Here is a 26,746-nt window from a genome sequence, read left to right on the forward strand (position 1 = left end):
TAAAAGATTGTTTACATATAAGAGTGTCTGTCCCCCATCCCCCCCAAAAAATAAATAAATGAATATCATAAGCAGTGCACAGCTTTGAACTAAAAAATAAAATGCTTGCCCCACATTTATCCTTGGCCATGAGTTGCCATATATTAGAACTCTGGTGCAAATAAAATCTTCAGCTCCTGCTTTTTCCAGCAGAAAGAGCTGTCTCTCTGAACTATGTTCATGAAAAGGAAGTTAGGTTGCAGTTTTTTTACTTAAGTAAGGAAATCAGTTGTACAGAAGGGAAGCTGAAGTCCTGTATTGTAGTAATTAATTATAATAATATTTTTAAAAATAAATCATGGCTTTATTTTTCTTACCACTTGTTTGTTACAAAAATGAAAGGAGACTGCAGCAGCTCTTGAGCAAAACTCCCATGATGTCTCCCAAACCAAGGCTTCATTCTTTCTCTCCTTGCTCATTTGCAAAGGTCACAGAAAAGGTTCAGCAGTTTATTTCTCAAAAATGTCTCCAGCTGATTTATGTTCTTGTCTAGATACCATTTAGCAACTGACCTTAGCAGGTAGGCAGAGAAATCTCTCAGACTTTGAGTACGTCCAGTTAGTATTTTACTTTTTTTTTTTTTTTTTTTAAGACCTTTTCTTTCCACTGACCTTGTGTGCAACTATTCTTATATTTGTAGTTGTAAGGTGGTCATATGCTGGTTATATCACTACTGCAGAAAGGAATGGTGTATGTGATTTTATAGGGTAGCTAATGGTTGGTCCTCCAGGTCCCATGCCATATAAAATCAGTGACTGCAAGAATAGCAACTTGTTCCTGGTAACACCTCGCCAGTGTATTCCCCCCAGATTATTACGCTGAAAAATATTTTTTCTTTTACCTACTCCACAGGCATGCCCATGTATAGCAACACTTTCTTTAACATTCAATACACAGAATACCTCCTGTCCACTGTTTTTGCAGAAGTGCATCTCACATCTTGCCCCAGATTTCTCACAGAATGACTGGTGAAATAATCATAGCCTACAGAGGTCTATTGTATTGCATTGCAAATTGGGCTATGTTTCATAATTGATTTCAAAATAAAAACTTTCTGTTATGCAAAGAAAGCAGTCTTTTTTATCTTTTCTTATTGAAAAACAAGTAGACACTCAGAAGTCTGACACAAATTCTTATGTGATGAAGAATTCTTTTTAGATGATGTTATCTTATGGTACCTCTCATGGTAGCAAGAGAACAAGAAAAAGTCAGGTTGGCAAACTGTCAGCAACCTTTTAAAAAAAGTTTTTCAGACACAAGCATCAGAGAAACTGGAAGACATCAGAGACAAGGAAAAAGGAAAAGATTATTTTTACAGTAGAATCATTTTGCTAAAACTAGTACTGCAGTCACAGAAGACATAAATGATGCTATATTTTTATCTTCCACAATGAAAAGGAAAAAAATAGGATGGAAAGGCATAAAGACCCAGACCAGAAGGGTACAGAGCTGCCCACTAAAGTTTAAGCCTAATGGCTTAGTAATGTGTTAATTCCACCTGGTTCGCACCAGTGTGAAAGACAAGTCAAATTACATGTCTTTAGAGAGCTTTGTTTTACCTTAAAGCTTGTAGTGATCGAAGCAAACTTATTATCTGCTGTCTCAGGATTGCCAATCAGGTAGTCCCAGCTTGTGAACATTTTCCAGCTGAAATTAAAACTAGTGTCATCTCCACCACCATCTTCATTTGCATTCCTTGCCATTCTGCAAAAGTCAAAAAGACACAGAAAGGTCCTATTAGAAGCAGTTTTGCTATGTGAGCATGTTGTTTGTTTGTTTTAATTCTTCCTAAAGTTCTAACATTATTCTGAAAAATATATATACATATTATCAACGCAATCAGTCATGCTGCAATCAGTCAAGTATAGAAAAATCTGCTTGAAACAAGGAAGAAGGACAGAGATTTGAAGTTCTTAGCTGTTTCTATTTATTAGCTTGCAACACATTTTTATGAGAAAGAAAGAATTTATTTCATTAACATCTCAGAGAACTTCCACTGGTTAAGAAACTCAATAGTGAACACAATAACAAGAAGATCACTTAAATAGAAAGCTGCAGAAAAAACTGAACTGAAGTAGATTTGATTATAGACCTCATTAAGAGGAAAAAAAGAATTCTAAAATAATCAACCAGAATAAAGTCTGTTTTTACCAAATAAATAAATCTTTCTATCTTGCCTCTCATCTTCTATGCACTTATAAATGAGATTTATAACAGTATCCACAAACATCAAATTCTTTCTTCAGTGATTTGGTTTCATCTTGACTACTAACTCTTCTTTTTCAAAGTATTGTCATTCATGTAATAAAAGTGGTCTTGCTTTTGCCTACTTCATCTCTTAATTCAACTCATTAAGCACAAGTACGGATTATTTATATTATATTGGTGGGGAACAAGCCATTTGACCTTGGATATAGTATTAATTTCTTGGACAAAAAATTGCACCCCTTAAAGCTGACTAATGCAATTGTATTATGTTATTAGTATCCATACATTCAATGTATCACATTTATAATGGTCCAGTGAAATGCATACTCTTATATACAGGAAGAGAAACATAAGTAAATAAAACGGCAAATAGTTCTGAGCCAGCATAAACTAAAGCCATTGGGGGAAGGAGGGATTGGTTGGTTGGTTGGGGTAGTTTTTGTTGTTGTTTGGTTTGAGTTTTGATTGTTTCTTTTAGTTGTTCTTGCTTGGTTGGTTCATTGTTTTTTTGGTTTGTTTTTTAAAGATTATATACAGAAGAGACAGACTTTATGTAATTTAATTCATTATGTAATGTAATTTATTTAATTCTCTTGGTGAGAATTTGCTCTGCTGCTGGCTTCTAGACTAAGATAATTCCTTCTCAAGAATTCTTAACAAAACAGTGAATGTGGTTGAGATATTATTTCCATGAGACCAAAAATGTTTCTGTTTAGTGGAAGAGCTGAAGAGTGGAGCCATAATTCTAGATATTTCTCCTAAATACTTACTACCTCTTTCACACATACACACTCTTTCCCAGATCTCTGTTAACAGGATAACAACAGTAGCACTTCCCATTATATTGCTTTCTGGAGAAACAGCAAAGAGGACTGCAAAAACTGTCCTGAAGATCAACTAGTTATAGATCAGCATTAGTGTCACTTGACCAGATGGGTCACATGTACTAGATATGGTGTAGTTTTCCTCTTTGGTCTTCCTTTGTTTTATTCTGAGGGATTCTCTGATATATTCTCTGAGACTAAGACTTTTCTAATTTTCATAGGTACATTATCAAATAAATATTTTAAAAGACAGTTTCCAGCTATACCAATGACTTCTTTATTGAATTAGTTTGCATTCTCTCAAAAAAAAAAAAAAAAAAAAAAAAGTGTAATTGATGAAGTTTTTTTTTTTATTATTATTATGAAATTCTTTTGCCCTGTGCAGGAAATGATATAATATTAGAAGAACAGATCATGATTTAATCTAGTGCTCATGAAAGTGAAAAATTCTTACCTCAGCATGAAACATTAAAAACAAATTAACTGTGATCTTTCAAAAGTGTCCTTGAATCTTGACCTGCAAAGCTCCACTTTTCACCCTTACTAACTTTTAAAGATGCATTACAAGCTAACTGCATTTATTGCAGTAGGTGATCGTCTCGCTGGAATCAAGGGTATTAAATATTGTATCTACTAGCAGCTAATCTCCTCTGAAAATATTAAAATTATCACAGTTTATTCTAATAGTTTGGCTATAAAGTAATAATAAATGAGTATTCATTTTAATTCTGATCCTAGGACAAAATTCAAGTCTGATATTTGAAAGCCAAAAATGTCTCACTAATTGTACTGCATAGGCCCAATTTCACTTACCCATATGCTTCCTACTGATTTAGTGTTATGTTTTTAACATTATATTAAGCATAGTTTTCCTGGGGAAAACACTGCTGGAGATAATTTTTTGTGCGACAGGACATTAAACCTTTACTTTGATCAGTGGTATTAATTCTTTACCACTGTGCAAATGTGACCTAACCACCATAGTCTTGCTGAGAGTCATTTACTGCTGTGAATTACACAGAGAATTATTTGCCATATGTTTCTTTCTTGTCTTCTTCCTTCTTAAAAGAAAGTAACACACATAACATATCACTGAAGGAAGAACAGTTGAATTTCCTGAATGTTAGTTGACATTATGCTAGATGCAGAGCATAATGAAAAGAAGGGCTGACAGCTCTGTTCCTTACTTTATGCATTTATTTTACACTTTGAAGTTGCAGGAGGGAAAAACTGTTATTTCAGTAAGGATTTTTTCCACTTCCACAACAGACAACAAGGAATCTTATATGACTTTAACATTCAAAAGAGGCATCAAGGGCAATAAGGAAGGGTTCCATAGATACCTCACTGATAAAAGGAAGACTAGATGAATTATGGGCCCTCTCCAGAAAGAAACAGGAGATCCAGTCACCCAGGATATGGAGAAGGCTGAGGTACTAAATAACTATTTTGCCAGTCTTCACTTACAAGAGCTCCAGTCATATGGCCTGGTTCCCAGAAGGCAAAGGCAGGGACTGGAAGAATGATGAACCACCCAGTTGTATTAGAATTGTGCAGCATGGTTTTGGTAGCAGGGGGCTGTAGGGGCAGCTGCTGTGAGAAGAATCCAGAAGCTGCCCCATATTACAAAAGAGCCAGCTCCAAAGGGGCTCACCAGTTGCCACAGCTGAGCCAATAAGCAATGTTGTTTGTGCCTCTGGGAGAGCAGATTGAAGAAAGGGAAAACAGTGCTGCAAAATAGCAGCTGGAAGAGAGGAGTGAGGAACAGCCCTTCAGACCCCACAGTCAGTGCAGCAAGAGGGCAGGAGGTGCTCCAGGCATGGAGCAGAAGTTCCCCTGCAGCCTGTGGAGAGTTCCCTGGTGGAGCAGGCTGTCTATCCCCCTGCATCCCATGAGTCCCATGGCAGAGCAGATCTCCATGCTGCAACCCGTGGAAGTGCCCCGGTGGAGCAGGTGGCTGTGGCCTGGAGGAGGCTGCAGCACATGGACAACCCTCACAGGAGCAGGCTCCAGGCCAGAGCTGCAGCCTGTGGAGAGGAGCCCACGCAAAAGTAGAGGGTCTGGGGGGAGCTTCTACCTGTGGGGGACCCATGCTGGAGCAGTTTGCTCCTGGGGGATGGATGGACACTGTTGTTCAGTTCCTGAAGAGCTGCTGTCTGTGGGCAGCCCCCTCAGGATAAGTTCAGGAAGGATGGCATCCCGTGGGAGGGATCCTACATGGAGCAGGGGCAAAGAGGGACCATTAAGGAGCGGCAGAGACATAGCATCAGGGACTGACGACAGTCCCCATTCCCCGTTCCCCAGTACTGCTCAGGATTAGGACATAGAAGAGGGTGGAGGTTTTTATTTTGTTTTTGGTTAGTCACCGCTCTAGCTTGTTGGTAATAGGTAACATATTTTACTAATCTCTCTGTGCTGGGTCTGTTTTGCCCATGATGGTAAATGGGCAAGGATCTTGCTGTCCTTATCTCAAACCTTGAGGCCTTTCCATCATATTTTCACCCCCTTTCCTTTGATGAGTGGGGGAGAGAGAGAGTGGTTGTGGTGGAGTTCAGATGGCTAGCTTGGTAAAAATACCACACCAGTGTTGGAAAAGATCAGGTTCGAGACCATCTATATAAGGAACCTGAACGTGCACAAGTCCATGGGATCTTATCCATTGGTCCTGGAGGTAACTGGCGGATATAGTTGCTAAGTCACTGTCCAGCATATTTGAGAAGTTTTGGCAGTCTGGTTAGGTTCCCAATGACTGGGAGAGGGAAAACCCCCTTTTTAAAAAAGGAAATAAAGGATGACCCGTGGAACTACAAGCTAGTCAGTCTCACCTCTGTGTCTGGCAAGATCATGTAGCATATCCTGCTGGAAACCATGCTAAGGGACATGGAAAATAAGAAGGTGATTGGTAACAGCCAAGATGACTTCACAAAGGGAAGATCTGCCCAGAGAAGTTGTGGATGCCACATCCCTGGAAATATTGAAGGCCAGGTTGGATGGGGCTCTGAGCAACCTGGTCTGTTGGGAGGTGTCCCTGCCCATGGCAGGAGGTTTGGAATTCAATGATCTTTAAGGTCCCTTCCTACCCAAGCCATTTTATGATTCTGTGACAGAAATCAGCCTTTCTTTGCATTTTAGCTCCATTATTGTATTCCAAAGTGTGTTTTTGTTTAAAAAGGTAGACTTAGTGATCAACATTGATATTACCTGTCTTTCAAAATGTACTTCACTCCAAAGCCAAACAGAACTTACGTTCGAATGACAATCATAAAGCTGTAGCCAATAGTCCCAACTCCAACAAGGAAATAGGAAAGAGGCATCCTGAACTTGAGCCATCCAATTGTCCTCTGGTTATTGTAATAACCATAAAAGAGAACAGAATACTGTGCAAAGCCCTGAAAATTCAATAACAATTGTAACATCACAAGTCTTGTAGCTATGCACTTAATTAGAATTCTATCAACAGCAACATACCGAAACATTAATTTTAATGCATTCAAAACAGTTATAAGCATTACTATAGTAAATCTCACAGGATGGACAAACCCTCCTTTTGTAATTTTTAGAAAGACAGAATATTTCATGTCAATTTGCAAATATTCTATCTTTAAAACTTTACAAGGACGGTCTATTGCAAAAAAAAATAAAAATAAAAAATCACATACTTAGTTTTACAAATTACTTTCAGCAAAAATACAATTTTTTTTTGCTTCGTTTCCACATTTCTTATATATTCTTTCTTATATATTCTTATTCATATAAAATTCTTATACACATTCTTTGTCTAACATTGTTTGCAGTTCACTGGATGATCATTCAGTATATGTTAGTCAATACATAGCTGCATTTTATTGAATAATTATTCAGTGTTCAGGGTTTGTTAACACTTTGACTCCAAGGTTATAAGGAATACAATGTAAATGTATCTTCTTTTCAGCAGTTCAAAGTTTATCTATTTTTCTAAAAGCTGTAATGAGAATCCCTTTCTCTTCTACAAGTCATATTCCTGATTTTTCAAAGTAATTTAATAATAAATGGTTAACAATAAAAAGAAAAGTAAAAAAATAAAAATAAAAAATGCTGGTATCTAAAATGATCTAAATACCTGAAGTTTCCTGATAATCCTAGTTAGAGCAAGAAATCTCCTCCTAGAAGACTGTACATAGAAACTTTCAAATGACAACTCTCCATGGCCACACCTTCAGCTGACTGCATGAATTCAAGGCAAATACAGTTCAGTGAAAATGTAATTGGATCATGCATTATTTTGACACTGATACAGTAAACTGATATTTTTGTGAGTTAAAGAAGCTATTTACTTCCATTCTTCTGTTCAGGAGCTCATATGACTTAAAATAAATAATATCTCTCCTTTATATATTATCTTGCAATATGTACGGTTATTAGAGCTCTCGCTACATCTGTCACAGAGTTAATTGAAAAATTTTGTTTGCAATTCTAATGTGAAAACGAAATATTAATATATCATAAAAATATTATTCAAAATGTCTTGATTTAAGAATCGTATCTCTTTTTACATCATATCAGACTGGTTTTCAGAAATATATATTTATATATGTATATTTTATAAAAATATAAAATATAATTATATATATATAAAATATATAATTATAAAATATATATTTTTTATATATATATAGAAGAGTAATGATATTTTATTTTCTGATAAGGTAAATATTGTTATTGTTACTAGTAAAACTTTCACACTGTTGGGCCATATTGAAATTCAATAGTTGGTCTTTTGCATCTTTATGCTCATTACAGCATCGTATAATTCCATGTTAGCATAGCTTTCTTTCAGCTTTCTTTACAGCCTGACACAGTTCTAGAGAGTCTTTTGTATCCTTCAGAGTATAAAAATCTCTCATAAGTCATTGTTCTGCAAAGTCTGTGATAATTCCTCCATTGTGTGTAATTTGTAATTTGGTAAGGTTTTTTGTTTGTTTGTTTGTTCGGGTGCAGAGAAGGGCGACGAAGCTGGTGAGGGGCCTGGAGAACAAGTCCTACGAGGAGCGGCTGAGGGAGCTGGGCTTGTTCAGCCTGGAGAAAAGGAGGCTCAGGGGCGACCTTATCTCTCTCTATAGGTACCTCAAGGGAGGCTGTAGCGAGGTGGGGGTTGGTCTGTTCTCCCACGTGCCTGGTGACAGGACAAGGGGGAATGGGCTTAAGTTGAGCCAGGGGAGTTTTAGGTTAGATGTTAGGAAGAACTTCTGTACCGAAAGGGTTGTTAGACACTGGAACAGGCTGCCCAGGGAGGTGGTGGAGTCACCATCCCTGGAAGTCTTCAAAAGACGTTTAGATGTAGAGCTTAGGGATATGGTTTAGTGGGGATTGTTAGCGTTAGGTCAGAGGTTGGACTCGATGATCTTGAGGTCTCTTCCAACCTAGAAATTCTGTGATTCTGTGATTCTGTGATTGTTTGCTTTTGTTTTTTTTTTTTTTTTTGTTTTTGTTTTTGTTTTTTTTTTTTCTGGACTTTGCCTACAGCATTTCACCATGAAACTTGAAATATTTTTAGCTGTGTAGGCATTCATGAGAGACATCTTTTGCAATTTCCTTACCCAAATGTAAAAGAAGGGTAAGATAAGAATATTGGTCCAATGTGTTATTATAATGAAGCTTGAGAGTCTGATTCCTTTAGGTCTGGATTATTTTCTGAACTGTAGATTATACAGTATTAAAACTGAATGCCAAGTTAAAAAAAAAAAAAAAACCTGTCTCTATTTGTCAAGGGAATAATATATATATATATTTAAATATTTTTTTATATATATATATATTTAATTAACTAATCTTTTCTTCACCAATGAATGGTGATTTTTTGATTTTTTTTTTTTTTGAGTTATGAAGTAAAGTTTGTTGACATGGGTTCACTTCTTTATAACTTACTTTGTGACATACAAGAACTGGTATTGGATGAAAGGTACTATTTCCTACACTGCTTAATTAAACATGTCAAAATCTTCAGGGAATATTTTTTGATTTGACATACTTCAAGAAAATTCTTTTTTGCCCTGAATATTTCAGGGGATCCATCTTTTCCATGGTCGTGTTCCATGTTTATTTCTATTGCATTTGCTCCCGGTGTTAACTGCTGCTGTAATTCACTAGACTTTCTTCTTCAGATATGTCAGGTCTTGTTTCTCTCAGCTATTATAAACTTTCCCCTCCTTTCACCATCTGTCTTCATTCATCTTTTCTCAAATCCATTTCTTTTAAAAACCAATCTGCCTTCTATGATGGAGTGACTACATCAGTCAGTATACAAGGCAAGACTGACCAATGCCATCTACCTGGACTTCTGCAAGGCCATTGACACAGTCCCATATGACATCTTGATCTCCAGACTGGAGAGATATGTATTTGAAGGATGTCAGTGGATAAGGAATTGGCTGGATGGCACACACAGAGAGTGGTGGACAACGGCTCTATGTCCAAGTGGAGGCCAGTGACAAGTGGTGTCCCTCAGGGGTCTGTCCTGAGACTGGTACTATTTAATATCTTTATCAATGTCATAAAACAGAGAGATTGAGTGCTTCCAGATTACACCAAGCTGAGTGGTGCATTTGATGCAACAGGAGAAAGGGTTGCTATCCAAAGGGACCTGGACAAGCTTGAATAGTGGGCTCTTGTGAAACTAATGAGGTTCAAGTCCAAGTGCAAGGTGCTGCACCTGGGTCGGGGCAATCCTGGGCATGAGTACAGACTGGGAGAAGAACTCATGGACAGCAGCCCTGCAGAGAAGGACTTAGGAGTTGGGGTGGATGAAAAGCTCAACATGAGCCAGCAGTGAGCATTTGCAGCCTGGAAGACCAACAATATCCTGGGCTGCATCAAAATAGGATTGGGCAGCAGGTGGAGAGGTGATTGTGCCCCTCTGCTCTGCCCTTGTGAGGCCCCACTTGGAGTGCTGCATCCAGGTCTAGGGCCCTCAGCACACAAAGGATGTGGGTCTGTTAGAATGGGTCCAGAGGAAGGCCACAAAAGTGATTAAAGGGCTGGAGCACCTCTCCTGTGAAGAAATGTTGAGAGAGCTGTGGGTGTTCAGCCTAGAGAAGAGAAGGGTCTAGGGTGACCTTATTGCAGCTGTTCAATACTTAAAGGGAGTTTATGAAAAAGATGGAGAGCAACTTTTTACAGTGGGTAAACAATAACAGCACAAGGGAGGGATTGGTTCTAAAATAAAAGAATGGAGATTTAGGTTAGAGGTTAGGAGGAAATTCTTCACTGTGAGGGTGGTGAGGCACTGGAACAGGTTGTGCAGAGAGTTTGCAGATGCACCATCCCTCAAGCTGTTCAAGACCAGGTTGGATGAGGCCATGGGCAACCTGATCTAGTGGGTGGCATCCCTACACATGGCAAGAGGGTTGGAACTGGGTGATCTTTAAGGTCCCTCCAACTCAAGCTGTTCTATGAAGTATATTCATGCTTCTTGCTGCTAAAATAAATTAAGTGCTAGAATATAGTTATATGTATAAGTCCCTAAGTTTTGATGTTCCTTATAGAAAAGAAAGAATGCAGTAGATTGAGGTAGAAATCACTCTTAACTCAGTGGATGCTGCTTTCATTGATCTGAAGGAAAATCTTAATTAGATGGTTGCACTGTTTCACAGGTGAAAAGTACCTTTTGATAACGTTGACCATGACCCGTAGAGAATTATAAAAACCTTCTAAACAATTTATTGCAATACTGAATTTATCATCACCTAGCCTTATACAAAGTTGGATCATCCGTATATACATGTATAATGAGATCAACTGCAGAGAAATGCCGCATGCAAAATTAGGTTAGTTGTTTTCAGGAAGAAAAAGCTGTATGACATATTTAGAAATAGTCTGTCAGTATAGGAGGTATAGAACCTTAGGTTCAGCTGGGCATTACATCAACTGTAAAGAATTAAAACACCCTTATTAATCCAGCTAAAATATTTATATATTATATAAGTTATAAAAACTAAAAACAACATTCAATTTTAGAGGAAAAAAAAATACAGAGCACATTATTGGATTATGTTTTTTTTTTTTTATCCATTCTGCATCCTCCAATGTGGAATCCTAATACCATAAATACAGAGGACTGAATTCATCCTTAAGTAATGTACAGACTGCACCCAGGGTTATGAATCCAACTTTAAAACTTTTTCCCATAAGTGAGATGTGCATGTAGACACTGAGTTTGGTACGTTTTACCTGAAATAAATATCTACACATAGAAATTACTTTTTTTTTTTTTTTTTTTTTGGGGGGGGGGGGAAGAGCAAATTAATTCTACTTCTATTTTCTCCAGAAATATTCCATATTAAATCTCTGATTATTAAATAATGAAGCCAAAGTCCATAATGATGAAAAGGTCATGTGAATATGCAATATTGCAAAATTATGCACTTACACTAAAATCCCAGAGGGTAGCAAAGTTCATAGCACTGGCTTCTTCAGCTCTTGGGACAGTTTTTCTAGGTAGAGAGCCATATGGCTTCCCCATCAAAGCCTGGAACCAAGAAATAAGAGCAATTTACATTTTAAAGCAAAATACCAACAAAAGGAAGGGATAGTGATCTGTCACTTTTTAGGAAGTCTTATTTTGTGCTCCTTAGTTCCCTAGTGAGAGTGACCTACTTCTCCACTTCTTTTCATTGCTTCTGACATTTAAGATTGAAACTATGCCTAAAGTATTCACTAACAGTCTTTTCTAAATTTAAAGTGACATTTCACTAGCAACAAAGTGCTATCAAGTTGTGTCACCTACATTCAAAGGCAACAAAGAATTTCAAATTGATGAGTGGTCTGTGTCTTACAGACAAGACCAGAAGATTAATTTTTCTTGCATAATGAATTGTATTGGTTTGTTAACTGAAATGTGTGGGAAAATACTACGATTCAGTTTGGATTTTGAGTCCCACTGCTCTGGCAAGATACTTGCCCAGCCACAGTATATGTCCTTTCAGCACCCTTTCTAAGCCTCTCCCTGTAACTAGTTTGTCATTTTCTCTGTTTTGGCCTCAGTGGAAGATGAATCGCATTACTGAAATGGTGTACTAGGAAACTGCTGGAAATTCCTAACTTATGGTTTCCCATCTGCTGACTAGAAGGTGTGAGAAATGTGAAAGAGTGAAATCAGGGGATGGCACAACACTTTTAATTCCAAATAAGCCTTCTTCTTAAGAAGGTACTACAGTGCCTTAAAGGTGCTAGATAAATATTTTATTTATTTTTATTTTTATTTTACAGATAAAATTTTATTTTACAAAAGTGGTTTCTGCTTGAAGTACATATTCTGGGCACAGTTTTTAATTTGTGCCTTTCTTGTGACTTTGCAGCCTGTTCAGCCTTCTTAACATGTGAGTACAAAGGCTACTGAAAAGGGTCCAGGGTGCCTCAGCACCTTCGAATATATGTTTGTCTTTGCAATGCACATTTTAATACACGACTCGACTGCTTCTTTGCCTGAGCTCCTCTACTTACTTCTCTATTTAAAAAAATAAAATAAATAAAATAAACAAAACAAAACAAAACAAAACAAAACAAAATAAAATAAAATAAAATAAAATAAAATAAAATAAAATAAAATAAAATAAAATAAAATAAAATAAAATAAATAATGTAAAAATAAAAAATAAAAAGTAGTTTAACACCATCCCAGTCTCTGAAAAAACACTTTTGGGACACATCCTCACATACATGTAGTAGGTTTACGTGGCAAGGTTTTGGTAGCAGGTGGCCATAGGGATGGTTTCTGTGAGAAGAATCTAGAAGCTGCCCCATGTTTGGTAAGGGCCCCACTGCTGACCAGAGCCGAGCCAATAAGCAATGTTGTTTTGTGCCTCTGTGAGAGCATATTTAAGACAGGGAAAAAAACACTGCGCCACACAGCAGCTGGGAGAGTGAGAGGAGTGAGGCACAACCTTGCAGGTGCTAAGATCAGTGCAGAAGGAGGGGGAGAGGTGCTCCAGACACCGGAGCAGAAGCCCCCTGTGGCCTGTGGTGAGGACCATGGTGAAGCAGGATGTCCCCCTGCAGCCCATGGAGTACCACGGTGGAGCAGGGTTCCACGCTGCAGCCCGTGGAGGACACCACGGTGGAGCAGGTGACCTGGCAGGAGCTGCTGCCCGTAGGAGAGCCAGGTTGGAGCAGTTTGCTCCTGAGGGATGGACCCCGTGGTACGGACCCATATCTGGAGCAGTTCTGGAAGAGCTGCTGCCTGAGGGAAGCCCACGCCGGATCAGTTCATCAAGGACTGTATCCCGTGGGTGGGACAGCACAGGGGACGAGAGTGACTGAGAAGGAGTGGCAGAGAAGAAGCGCTGTAGACTGACCATAACCCCCATTCCCCCATGCTGCTCGGGGGGGAGGAGGTGGAAGAGCGTGGATGATGGGGGAAGGTGCTTTTGGTTTCTTTCCTTTGTTTCTCACTTCTCTAGCTTGTTAGTAATAAGCAATAAATCTTACTATCTCCCTATGCAGAGTCTGTTTTGCCTGTTACAATACTTACTGCGTAATCTTCTTGTCCTTATTTCAACCTTTGAGCTCTTTTCATAGTATTTTCTCCCCATTCCTCTTTGAGGAGGGGGAGTGATAGAGCGGCTGTGGTGGAGCTCGGCTGCCGACTCGAGCGGAACCATGACAATACATTTTTCTCATAGGTCTACTCCAAGACACTTCTCTAAAGACAACTTTCCTTGAAGTACACCTTCATGGCCTTAGTACACCTTAATGTTTTTTAACATTAACATGGAGCATAAAGAGATTAGAAATTTATCTGAAGGTCCAATCCTATGAAATGTCACAGCAAAGGCAGAAATTCTCAATGACAATTTAAAAAATGATAATTAAAAAAATTCCCACCTCAGGGACCATTACAAGTCCAAAGGTCAGTCCGAAGAGAATCATGTTTATTCCATACATCCAGCGTAAGAATATGAAGTAAGAGGCTACTGATGAACCAAAGTGACCTATGAAAACATAAGATGTGAAAAACTTTATATGATACTTTACCTTAAAATTAAGTTGTTCAAAGCATAGTTAAAATAAACTAAATATGGCAGAGTTTTTTGTCTTTTTTACTACTACAATTCTAATAACTTTTTTTCCAATTTACATACTAGTATTCATTGACCTGGTAGAGAAAACAGAAACAGCAAAAAGAAAAAGCAAAAATATTACTTGGATGAAGTACTTGCGTTCATGTAAATACTATGGTATTTAATTGTATGAAATCCTCTAATGTCAGGAATCAAAGTAAGTCACACTTTTTTCTCTCTGCTCTCTCTCTCTTTTTTTTTTTTTTTTTTTTTTTTTTTTGTTTAAATACATGTGTATTTTGAGCATTTTTGACATGTAAGCCAGTACCACCTCAGTGTTAATAGGAAGTACCACAGAATTAGCCAGTGGGAGTAGTTTTTCCAATGACATAGAGTACTTGAAAGTGCTCTTTTAAGCTAGCTAGTGGAGATAGAGTTGTTCACCAGGGAAGAACAAAAAGATCTGCAAGTGCTTTATTCTTTCTTTCTCTTAATTTGCTATCTATGTATTTTCCTCAAACCCATGTGCAAAGGCTAACCCATCAAACCAGACCTTGGACCTTCCCCACTCCAGACCACTGACCCAAATGTACGTGAAGAGGAAGTAGCAGGAGAATCAGAGAGCACTAAGTGCCTGATTTTACCAATACCTCTGCAAATCAGGCCAATCAGAAATAACAGGTCAAACAAAACTCAAGCTGCTACAGCACCACTCTGCTAGATAGAGAACAGATGGCAACCTTGCTCATCTGAGCTAGAAAATACCAGATTTCATATGTAAAAGCAGACCTTTCCCCAGGTTTTCTCACACACAGTCTAGCTAAGGAGCCTGATGCACTGTTACAACAAACAATAAGCTGTGCAAAGGAGTTTACATTGGTATTCGCAGACTGTTTTGCAAAGCAGGCAACAATTCTTCCATTTTTTTAAATTAGGTTAACATGGTTGGTACTATTTGCAGCTAATCTATGCATGTTCTATTATTTAAAAAAAAAAAAAAAAAAAAAAAAAAAAAGTAAAAGATTTAACATGCTTAAACTGGCATAATCCCAGAGTGTAAACAGTAAACAGAGATCTATTGATAAGAGATATTTATTTGGGCTATGAAAAGGGAAGAAAAAACAACGATGACAAAAAACTCTGTTAAAGATTTCAGCATTTCAAAATCTACTTCACAGTTCAGAATGAAACTACAATTTTGAAATTCTGCAAGAAAAAGTAGCTAATCTTATCAGTGTTCTACCTGCTGAAAGGTCTGTGTGCAAACATGTTTTGGTCAGCTTGGTTTGTCATGAGCCATTTTTATCCAGTTACAACCCACCTACAGCTTTTGGTGATGCTATGGACTAAAAAATAATAAATTAATAAATAAATAAATAAATAAATAAATAAATAAAATAAATAATCTAATGACGCTGGATGTGTTCTTCCTGGTCAATATTAATATCCTTATTCTTCTTTTAGGAATGGTTTCTTTTCATTAATCTATTTACAGCTTTTCATCATTTATCTTGATGAAATCACAGTTATCCAACTGGAACATGTGTATTAAGGCAGTGCATTGAAATTGCACACCTCCATACAGGTATTGCAAGTCACGCTGCACAGACTGCTTATGGTCTTTATTGATTTTCTGGTAAAACAAGGAATCTCTAACAAATGAAAAAGTTAGCTGGGGGTAAGGATAATTTTGCTATGGATGCCTCTAACTAGATCTCTGAAGTAGGCAGGTCAAAACAGAGAGTAACAAGGATCATGGAAAACTACAAATAGTGTGAATCAGCCATGAACAAAAACAGTCCTAGTTTCACCAGCATTTTAAATTTATTCTGAGGTACAACAAGTTCCAGGTACGTATGAAAGTGTAATACTTTATTTATACTATGCATTGGAATGAATCGTGTGAATTACAGCTGTGGAACAGAGAAGCTTCCCCTGCCCCAATATAGCAATGTGTTTCCCATTGAGTCTTGTTGCAAAGATACTACTGAATGTCTCTTCTGTAAGGAAAATATTAATTATTTAATTAATAGTGTCATTGTAATAAAAGTGCCTCTTTTTCAAATATAAGCATTTCATATGTTTAATTATCAACTTCTACCTCTCCTGCTTGTGGAAATAAAAAAAAAAAAAAAAAAAAAAAAAAGACCTTGATGTATGTTATTTTGAAGCTGGGCTCCTGGGCTCCCTTTGCTAGAAAGGACTCTGAGCTTGAAGCAGAGAGCCTGTCTGAGGTAACACAACACTTCAAGCTGATACTCAGTCTTTCTAGATAGCAGCCTGAAAGAGTCAGACCCAATGGAAGAGTGCTGAGAGAACAAGGTCCCTATTCATTATACTGGTCAATATTACAAAACTAAGTGGAAGGTTAAAGATAAAAGTTTGCTTGCTAGGGCTTAAAAATAGTTAGTAATTCCTTTTTTTTCTTTATCCTTTTTACTTATTTCATTTACTATTATTAAATAATATTGTAGATTACAGTTATTACAGAAAGGAAAACTCGAGAATTTTAGTGTCTAAACATTAGCAATCCCACTGCTTCAGGTCCATAGGCACAACAGAGCTTGCTTAGCATGAATGATTTTCTTCTTAGGTCTTTCTAGTGTACAAGCAATGTCCCAAAGAATTTTTCAGTTCAGTAGTACTCCTAGGCACAGGCATGGTGCAGCACTTGCACCAGTACAACCCATTCTTCATTTGACTTCTTTTACATAAAGCTATACTATTTCTACTGACTTCATGTGATTTTTAACAGTTCTATTGCTCTCATGAAGTGTTTTTATTATAATGTTTTTCCACCAGCTTTACAGCATCATTCGGTGATGGTAGGGCAGCATAGCTACCTATGCTTTTACATTTGCATGAAAGAAAGCATTTTTTTTTCTTTTAGCATTGTTTTACTGGTACACTATTTCTTGCTACGTCAAAGCAATCTTACCCAGTAGTGCCTAACTGACCTTTCACCGTCATGTAGGACATACTTAATTTACATTTCATTTGCTACCTCTCTGCAACCATGCCTGCTTTTGACAATGAGGAAGAAATATGCCAGATACCCTTCCGTGTCCTGGTGGTAAAAAATTATCACATGCACACACACAAAATATTTTTCACATGCTGTACTGTGTAGCAATATGGAAAGCAGTTGTACAGACCCAGTTCTGTAGCAGTGAAATGTGCCAGAGCGTTTTGTATCACTAGATTTCCAAGACTAGTCTAAACAGTCTACTTTACACACTGTGATATAATTTACAGTTTATTTCATTGTACTGTCTCCTCTGGAAATGAACTGTTGTGTAGACCGTGTTCAATTTCCTTCATGCAACTGTACTTTACCATGAGAGTACAACCTACGGGAACTAACGTGACCAAGAATTCACAAACATAATGCTGTCTAATAGCAGTATCTATTTTTTAAATATTGATCCTGGTGTCCAATCCCAATGTTCAATCACTTTCTTCAATCTCTCTTCAGTCTTTCGGGTGTACAGGAGGATTGAGTGGTTACATGTGTGGTGTTACCTGTGCCAACAAGATACTCTCAGATGTTCAATGTTCTGCAGGTCCCAAGGGAATTTTAAGCAACCAAAGTTCTATTATTGTTGAATTCTTCATAAATAGTATCAGACACATCCTGTTCATTGTCTGATACTACATGCTTAAGGCAGTACCATTACTGTCATTTTACAAAGCACTGAACTTAAAAGAGAAAGCCATTGGCTCAGTGACCTAGGAGTCAAAAGTCAATCAGGTCTATTATTAAGAACACATCCATTTACTAAGCTTGTTAGAGTATTACCAATACTGTAATACTGATATATATCCTATCTATGTATACATTAAGGTGACAATCAGGTCAAATTTGAAGCAGACTTTTTTCAGTCTGTTTTCTATGTCTCAATGTATCTTAATATTCACTCTTTCCTTATACTCTTTCCTTACACACTGACTGGCTTTCTTCAATTTCAGTTTCTCTCACTTATTTTTTAATATCTTTTTAATATGCTTTTCATCTGTGAGTTGGCAATTTCATCAGTGTCATCATTAAGATTACCTTGGTCTCAGTACTGTATATTTGTTAATATGATGTCCATGCTAAGAGCTACTGTTTGGGTTAACCAGAATCATATAAATTGTGATTTAAAATGTATTTTTATGCAGTATTTCAGAGCTTTCCTTGAAGCCTTTTTTCTAGACTACAGAATTTTGTACTCAACTGTAATCTAAGTCTACTTCTTAACTTACTAGTATTCAGATAGAAGATTGTTTCTACAAATAAAAACAATTTGCATTAGCAATGAGATGAACAAATCTAATAATAAATATAATAGAAAAAAAGTAAACTTCACAATCCTACCTCTTGAGATTATGAAAAGGTATTATCCTGCTATGCTTTTTTCCAGGTGAAAGCAAGACTGGAATAAACATCTACTTCACTTTTTGCATTCATATTTTACAAAGAAATAAAAGTGTCTGTTGAAAGTCATTACTAAAAGAACGGTTTGTTCCAGGACTACTTTTTTTTTGTGGAAACTAGCAGAAACATGATTCACACACATCCTCAAGATGTCTGTTGTGTGCCCATACCAATAAACTACCATGTTCATCCTGCTGCTGAATTTGACTTTAACTATGCACAAGCAGCAGTTTCTCCTAAACATCACCCTAAGTATACAGATAATCTGTTCAGCAATCCATAGACCATATGTTTAAGGACATTATATAAGTTCTCCTCAAGGGTTATTTTGTAGTCCAAAACTCCACAGAATTCACAATTCATCATTTTCCTTCTCTTCTGACTATTGCACTTTGACGCAACCCACAGCTTCTCCAAAAGACATCTTCTTTAAAGTCAGGCACTATTGCATTCTCAGCTGCATTCATGAGGCAGAACCTCAGTAAGGTACCTATGAAGCCAAATTTCCTTCAAAGAGAGACATGCAGTTTAAATTCATCCATGGAACTGACAAATAAAACCTATGCCAAAAACTTACTCTGAAACATATCCATTGGACTAACTACATTCTTCTCCTTATATTTATGTCTAATATGTGGTGATGTCCAAGACCACTAATTTTTGCTCCATGTTGTATTATATGATTAAAAATGAGAAGTAACTTTGTAAGACCTCTAACATTAGGCTCAAGATGATGAAGAAAAAAATAAATAAATAAACACCACCAACAACAACAAAAGTCACAGAAATTATTATAATACAAATACAAGCAAAGTAAATGTAGACAACAGCTAATCCTAATATCTCTTTTCCAGGATTAAATTTAACACTGGTTCCCAATTGTTCACTGTTCATAGTTGCTTAAGTTGGCTAACACTCTCTCAAGGAACTTTTCAACAAGCTATTATATAAAGCTTAATAAGTATTAATGAAAGAAGAAATACTCGTTGCATTTATACCACACATTTATAGATATTTCTAAAGCACTGAAAAGTAATTTAAAATTTTGACACACATCAGAAATACAATAACAGATATTATTCTTTATTACCTTTCACAAGTACTTACTCTCAATCTCCTTAATTTTCATTTCCCAGGGTATGCAGGCTGTCTTAAAATTCTCAAAATCTCTTTGGAATTTCATCCATTTCTGAAAAGGGTTACATATTAAAAACATACCAAAAAAAAAACAACAACAACAAAAAAACATATAATCTGTGACCCCAGATGTGCATTTTCCACTTGAGCTAATGAAAACCCTTATGCAGAGCATCCTTTGGCAGAGCCCACTGCAACAGGAACACTAGGTAAAAGTATCTTCTTTTATTTCCTCTGAGTATGTTTCCTACTGGCTTTGCATGAAGTCCCTATGTCTTCCACAAGAAAAATGATTAAAGAATCCATTCTTTTCATGCCATTTTTTTTGTCTTTTTTTTTTCTATTTTCCTTTTTTTTTTTTTTTATTGTTTCTGTTTTAATTTGTTCTTTCCTTTGATATTCAAAATTCAGATTTGGAGCTCAAACTGTGTCATTTAATTGCAATTACTCTACTCAGTATTTTATCTAACGGATAACTATAACTTCTGTAATTGAGCTTCTGGTGCACATCTGAGTTTGAAAGCCTAATTATTTATTTGTGTGAATATTAATGCTAATAAGATTTGACTACACACCTGCCTGCAGAAAAGCCAGTCTACCTAAAGATGATGCTGGGCAGATTAAAATGTGTCTTGCCAAATGTGATTAACGTTATTCTGCATCATCATTTTAGTTTAGATCAGGAATGTGTTTTTTGTTTGTTTGTTTTGCTTTATTGTTGTTTGTTGTTGTTTGTTTGTTTGTTTTTTTTCCCCAGTGAATCTCCAAAATCATCCCAATTTACAGCACATATCTTTGCACTTTAAAGCTGTGTCAGAGCATAAAATCAAGCTTTTTAAGCATAAAACTTATCTGTAGTCTAGAAGTGGATATTTAGTCCATGGCACCATGTACGACTTAGGCCAAAGTAAATCCTGCCAGAACACATATAATGTGGACCGGCAACCACCATTCAGCCTTTCAGTCACAATTCTACAGAGCTGTATTGCTTTCTGTAATATATCTAGGATATAGCTCTTGGCTTAGTGGAGATGCCCCAGTATTTTTTCTGTGGGACAAAAACAACACTTTCTGATCTTTCACAAGATCAAGAGAAAGACAGGTCTTAGGATCCAGTCAACAGACAAACATAATTTGTGCCAAGAAAAAAATAACTTTTACTAAATACATGACCAGATAAGTGCAGGTCTTGAAAGACAGTTCATTTTTGTCTTGATATATGTCTCAATCAAATTGTGAGCTTGCATTTGAAATTATTACATGTAAGAACAGTGAAAACAGAAGTGTTAAATTTCAAATAAAGAAGATGGGTACATGTGGCAGTAATCTTCAAAAGTCTCCCCTTCTGCATTACAGAAAGCTAGTACATACTTACCTTGGTCATCATCACTTTGTATGCATAGAATTTTTTTCCTTTTCCTTTTCCAAGAGCACCTTCAAACTTTTCAACAAAAAGCTGGGCTTCCCTGGAAAATAAGTGCAAGTGAGAGATATAAATGATGCTGCAGTAAACTTAAGATTGTCTCTACCACAATAATGTAGTTTTTCTAGTCTTCATAGAGTTTTGTGTGAACTTGTTCCCTTAGTAAAGCTTAGAAAGAAAAGCTCTGAGATTCTGTTGTCCATCTGCCTAAGAAAAAAATTATTTTCTTATTTTAGTTCAGAGATATATATATGCTAGAGCTTTGGTTCCCCTGTGCCTGTCTTTCCCAAGACTATGTTTAATTCAGCTGTTCAGAATTTCTGCATATATCATCTTTGACTATAAAGAAAAATTTTGTAGAGGTCCCCAAAAACTGAAATTTTGCTTATAAAGATATAGAACACAAATTGATGACACAAATTTGGAAAGATTTTTAAAATTGTTTTAAAAGGTATGGTGTCCATGGATTAAAATAATAAACATGTAAGGCCAATAATGTACTAGTATTTCCTCCATTTCATCTCATCTTCATTTATAAGCATGACTTTCATGTATCTCTCTATTGACAAAATATGCCCTAAAAGTCACTTATCCTTCCCTAAAACACTGGCAAATGGAGTAAGAATTCTTATCTGTCAGTGTATTCTCGCTGTACAACTACTGTATCATCACACTGGACAACTGCAGAGCACTCTATATTATACTAAATACTACACTAAGCATTTGGGAAAAAATATTGGGAAAATGTTAATTGGGATGTACATTCCTCTAGAGATGCTTCTTTAGACACTGAGTGAAAATAATTATCACGTTTATATCTGCTGCTCACAGATTTTACGCATATGAGCAAGCAAAAAGATTGTGTCAAACTGCAAAATCTGACATTGGCTTTGCAGTACAGTGGTGTTGCTGTGATAAAAGAGAATTAAAGTAATATGTGAAGAATGCTATTAGCCACATCAAAATTCCTCTCAACTCAGGGCTAAAATTTCTGCATCTTATAAAATACTATGTTTTTTATTGTATAATACTGTAGATTTAGTAACTACAGATGCTTAGGGTAATTTTTTTATTTTCTTTTGAAGACCTGTAAAAACTAGACACCCATCACACTACTCTCTTTACCTCCCAGTACCAAGGCTCCCAATAAATATTTGTTTTCCAGATGATTCAGATTGAATTACTGAATTCAACTTTCACTCTTTGATAGCTCTCTGAGCACTCTCACCTTCCCACTCACACCTAAATCTAAATGGTGAGGCATCAGGACAAGGACAAGTGTCAGTTCTCCTGACAGCCACAAGATTACAGCATGATTTTTTTCACCAATTTTCTAGTTTTCTCCTTTAAGGATTCAGGCTACACACACACACACACACACACACACACACACACACAAAAAAAAAAAAAAAAAAAGTTGTGACATGGGTTCCAAGATAGTCCTTTTTTATTATTTTTATTTTTATATTCTTTCCTGTGACAAAAGGCATGCACAGACTCAGTTTAAAAATGAAAAAATCACACAGCTACCCCTTCAGACATGCATATTCATATGTACTATCTCCTCCTCACCACTTCCAATTGCTCCTCAGAAATATAGTCAGAGTCTTTTTAAGGCTCTTGAGATCTCTTACTTTGTGCTTCTGCATCACATTATACTTATTCTGTGATTCTGGATCACATTCATATTCTGGTTCTCTGATTCTGATTTTTCAGTACTTAGCTAACATTGACAGTGATTGAGACCCTAGCATTTTCCAAGTCACTCAGGTTTTTCAGAGATATTCTGGCTTACATCTCATTCTCTCACTTTGACTTGCAAAATAATTCTACTTTTACATTCTAGCCATCTCAAATAAATGAAAGAAAATAGATTCTTCCATCTTTAAGAAAAGTGTCCAAGAGTCGCAATTAAATCCATGACGTCATGATTTAAAATCTTACTGCACTGTCTGGAGACATATAAGGCAATCTTAACAGTAGGTGGCAGCGTCCTCATAAACTCCACAGTCACTGCTGGAGCCATACCATAACATCAACCAGCATCAATAAACTGGGCATGTAGCTAGCTAAGGCACCACATCATATTTTTGCTTAAAAGAAAAGCTTTATACCATCATTTCTATCACCATGTAATGCAAGCTAGTTCATGAAAAGTTACTGAAATCAAAGTCTGCAGAACTTTAGAAAACATACATGTATATTTTCAGTCACTAACTATATATAGTTAATAACTAGCTATATATAGTTAATAACTATATATAGTTAATAACTATATATAGTTAAGCTGCAGAACATTAAGATTTCAAAATGTAGGCTTTGGGGTTGTTGGGTTTTTGTTTGGTTGGTTTGTTTTGTTTCAAGCGAAGCAATAAATTTGAAAATTAAGGGGATAATATAAAAACAACCATTAAGTCACTTAAAATTCTCCATGGTGGATATGAACGCAGTTTGCCTCTGTGGCTGAACACAGTTCTCCACAAACTTGTTGTATGGTAAAATTATTCTAAGCCAGAACTAAAAAGAATTTTCCACAGTGAAAGTCATAAAAGAATTTATTCCAAATTCTCAATCTAAGCTTTGTGTTTGCTGGTTTGAAATGTCTTTTTACAAGTTTTTGTACATAAAAACAAACAAACAAAAAAAAAAAAACAGTATTTCTTTTACTTTTCTGACTCAAAGTTAGATTTTTGTAGTATTTAAGCTTTTACTCAGTTTTCTGGCTTTCTACAACAAACCAAAATATTGCTTTTTGAAGGTGGTGATCCAGATTCCCATGGTTAATGCTGATAACTTTCCTGGATGCTTCCTTTGGTTTTGCCCCACCAGTGTCTGTGGTTTCTTCTCTCCCTCTCTTCCAACGCTACCCTGTTCTAGTGTGCACTGTTTACAGAACTATTATAAGCCTCTTCTATATGTGACTGATTTATAATCCATTTTTCTCATATTTTCACTTCATTGTCCTTCACAAGACTAAATTCATCATTACAAAACAGCCAAAACAGACAACTGTCTGATAGTAGTTCAAATTCCCACTGGGTATTTTGTACATGCAGTTAACTGACATACACACAGAAGACTGGAGCACAAAAATGGTTGTAACCATGCATGAAATAAGTTTGCAAAGCTTCTTTTTATTTCATGAATGAAATGTGAGGCAACTCCTTTCATGCTTTTATATATTGTTTGGTCTGTACTTAAAAATGCATTGTATAAACCACAAAAGATTCAATTAACTCCAAATGGTGGATTTATAAAATTATTTTAATTTTCCATTTTGACTGTATTTACCTTCTAATCCAGTTACAAAACAGCATGGCTTTTGGTATTAGTATAACTCTTAGTGTATATTTCACAATGACTATAATAAGAAGATATTTCAAACATGCATAAAAAATGTGGATATTAATATTTCTTAGCTTCCCAACCTGGTGCACCCCTCTGACTATTATCCTTTTTTGATAGTCCAGGTGGGCAGTGACAACATTGAAGAGAGAAGCCTGAAGGCTATCAGACGAGACTTTAGGAGGCTGGGTCGGTTACTGGATGGAGCGGGAGTGCAGGTGGTGTTTTCGTCCATCCCTACGGTGGCAGGGAGGGGTACAGAGAGGACACGGAAAGCCCACCTGTTAAACACGTGGCTCTGGGACTGGTGCCAACGCAGAAATCTTGGGTTTTTCGATCATGGGGCACTTTACTCAGCACCTGGCCTGATGGCTGCAGACGGGTCCCTATCTTTTAGGGGAAAAAGGATCCTGGGCCAGGAGCTGGCAGGGCTCATTGAGAGGGCTTTAAACTAGGTAGGAAGGGGGATGGGGCTGAAGCTAGGATTGTTGGGGCTGTGCCAGGGGGAACAATGGCAAGGCAAGAGGATAAGGCAATGGCCCAGCTGAAGTGCATCTACACCAATGCACGCAGCATGGGTAACAAACAGGAGGAGCTGGAAGCCATCGCGCAGCAGGCAGGCTACAACTTGGTTGCCATCATGGAGACATGGTGGGACCAGTCTCATGACTGGAGTGCTGCAATGCCTGGCTATACGCTCTTCAGAAGGGACAGGCAGCACAGAAGGGGTGGTGCCTCTCTATATTAGAGAGTCTTTCGAGCTTGTAGAACTTGAGGCTGGGAATGACAAGGTCGAGTCCCTTTGGGTTAGGATTGGCAGGGACAACAAGGCTAGTGTCCTGGTCGGGTTCTGCTATAGACCGCCGAACCAGGATGAGAAGATGGATGAGGAATTCTACAGGCAGCTGACAGAAGTTGCAAAATCTTCAGCACTTGTTCTCGTGGGGGACTTCAACTTCCCTGACATATCCTGGAAGCACAACACAGCCCTGAGAAAGCAGTCTAGGAGGTTTCTGGAGAGCGTGGAAGATAGCTTCCTGACGCAGCTGGTTAGTGAAGCTACCAGGGGTGGTGCCCCGCTAGACCTTCTCTTCACAAACAGAGAAGGACTGGTGGAGGATGTGATTGTCGGGAGCTGTCTTGGGCAGAGTGACCACGCAATGGTGGAGTTCACTATTCTTGGCGAGGCCAGGAAGGGGACCAGTAAAACCACTGTATTGGACTTTCGGAGGGCTGACTTTGAGCTGCTCAGGACACTAGTTGGTGGAGTCCCTTGGGAGGCGGTTCTGAAGGGCAGAGGGGTCCAGGAAGGCTGGGCGCTCTTCAAGAGGGAAATCTTAATGGTGCAGGAACGGTCTGTCCCCACGTGCCCAAAGATGAGCTGGCAGGGAAGAAGACCGGCCTGGCTCAACAGAGAATTGTGGCTTGATCTTAGGAGAAAAAAGAGGGTTTATAAGCTTTGGAAAAATGGGCAGGCCACTAGGGAGGACTTTAAGGATGTAGCGAGGCTGTGCAGGGACAAAATTAGGAAGGCTAAAGCTCATCTGGAGCTCAATCTGGCTACTGCTGCTAAAGATAACAAAAACCGTTTCTATAAATACATCAACATAAAAAGGAGGACTAAGGAGAATCTCCATCCTTTACTGGATGCGGGGGGAAACTTAGTTACAAGAGATGAGGAAAAGGCGGAGGTGCTTAATGCCTTCTTTGCCTCAGTCTTTAGCGGCAATACCGGTTGTTCTCTGGATACTCAGTACCCTGAGCTGGTGGAAGGGGATGGGGAGCAGGATGTGGCCCTCACTATCCATGAAGAACTGGTTGGTGACCTGCTACGGCACTTGGATGTGCACAAGTCGATGGGGCTGGATGGGATCCACCCAAGGGTACTGAAAGAACTGGCAGAGGAGCTGGCCAAGCCACTGTCCATCATTTATCAGCAGTCCTGGCGATTGGGGGAGGTCCCAGTTGACTGGCGGCTAGCAAATGTGACGTCCATCTACAAGAAGGGCCGGAGGGCAGACCCGGGAAACTACAGGCCTGTCAGTTTGACCTCAGTGCCAGGGAAGCTCATGGAGCAGATCCTCCTGAGAGTCATCACGCAGCACTTGCAGGGCAAGCAGGCGATCAGGCCCAGTCAGCATGGGTTTATGAAAGGCAGATCCTGCTTGACGAACCTGATCTCCTTCTATGACAAAGTGATGCACTGGATGGACGAGGGAAAGGCTGTGGATGTGGTCTACCTTGACTTCAGCAAGGCTTTTGACACCGTCTCCCACAGCATTCTCCTCAAGAAACTGGCTGTTTTTGGCTTGGACTGGCG

At 37.8% G+C, this 26,746-nt stretch overlaps 1 protein-coding gene across 1 annotated transcript in view; it reads right to left on the reverse strand.

Annotated features, from left to right (window-relative positions):
- Positions 1–26,746, reverse strand: part of TMC1 (transmembrane channel like 1) — a gene marked incomplete at both ends in the record, with an annotated part of 65,722 nt that overhangs the window by 26,327 nt on the left and 12,649 nt on the right. Inside the window, 6 exons of the mRNA XM_082783908.1 lie at positions 1,599–1,743; positions 6,318–6,460; positions 11,476–11,574; positions 13,929–14,035; positions 19,629–19,710; positions 21,034–21,124. Coding sequence (XP_082640034.1) covers positions 1,599–1,743; positions 6,318–6,460; positions 11,476–11,574; positions 13,929–14,035; positions 19,629–19,710; positions 21,034–21,124 — 667 coding nt within the window. The remainder of the gene's footprint in view (positions 1–1,598; positions 1,744–6,317; positions 6,461–11,475; positions 11,575–13,928; positions 14,036–19,628; positions 19,711–21,033; positions 21,125–26,746) is intronic.

The sequence above is a fragment of the Aythya marila genome (genome assembly GCF_965140915.1).
Source record: "Aythya marila genome assembly, chromosome: Z".
Classification (NCBI taxonomy): domain Eukaryota; kingdom Metazoa; phylum Chordata; class Aves; order Anseriformes; family Anatidae; genus Aythya; species Aythya marila.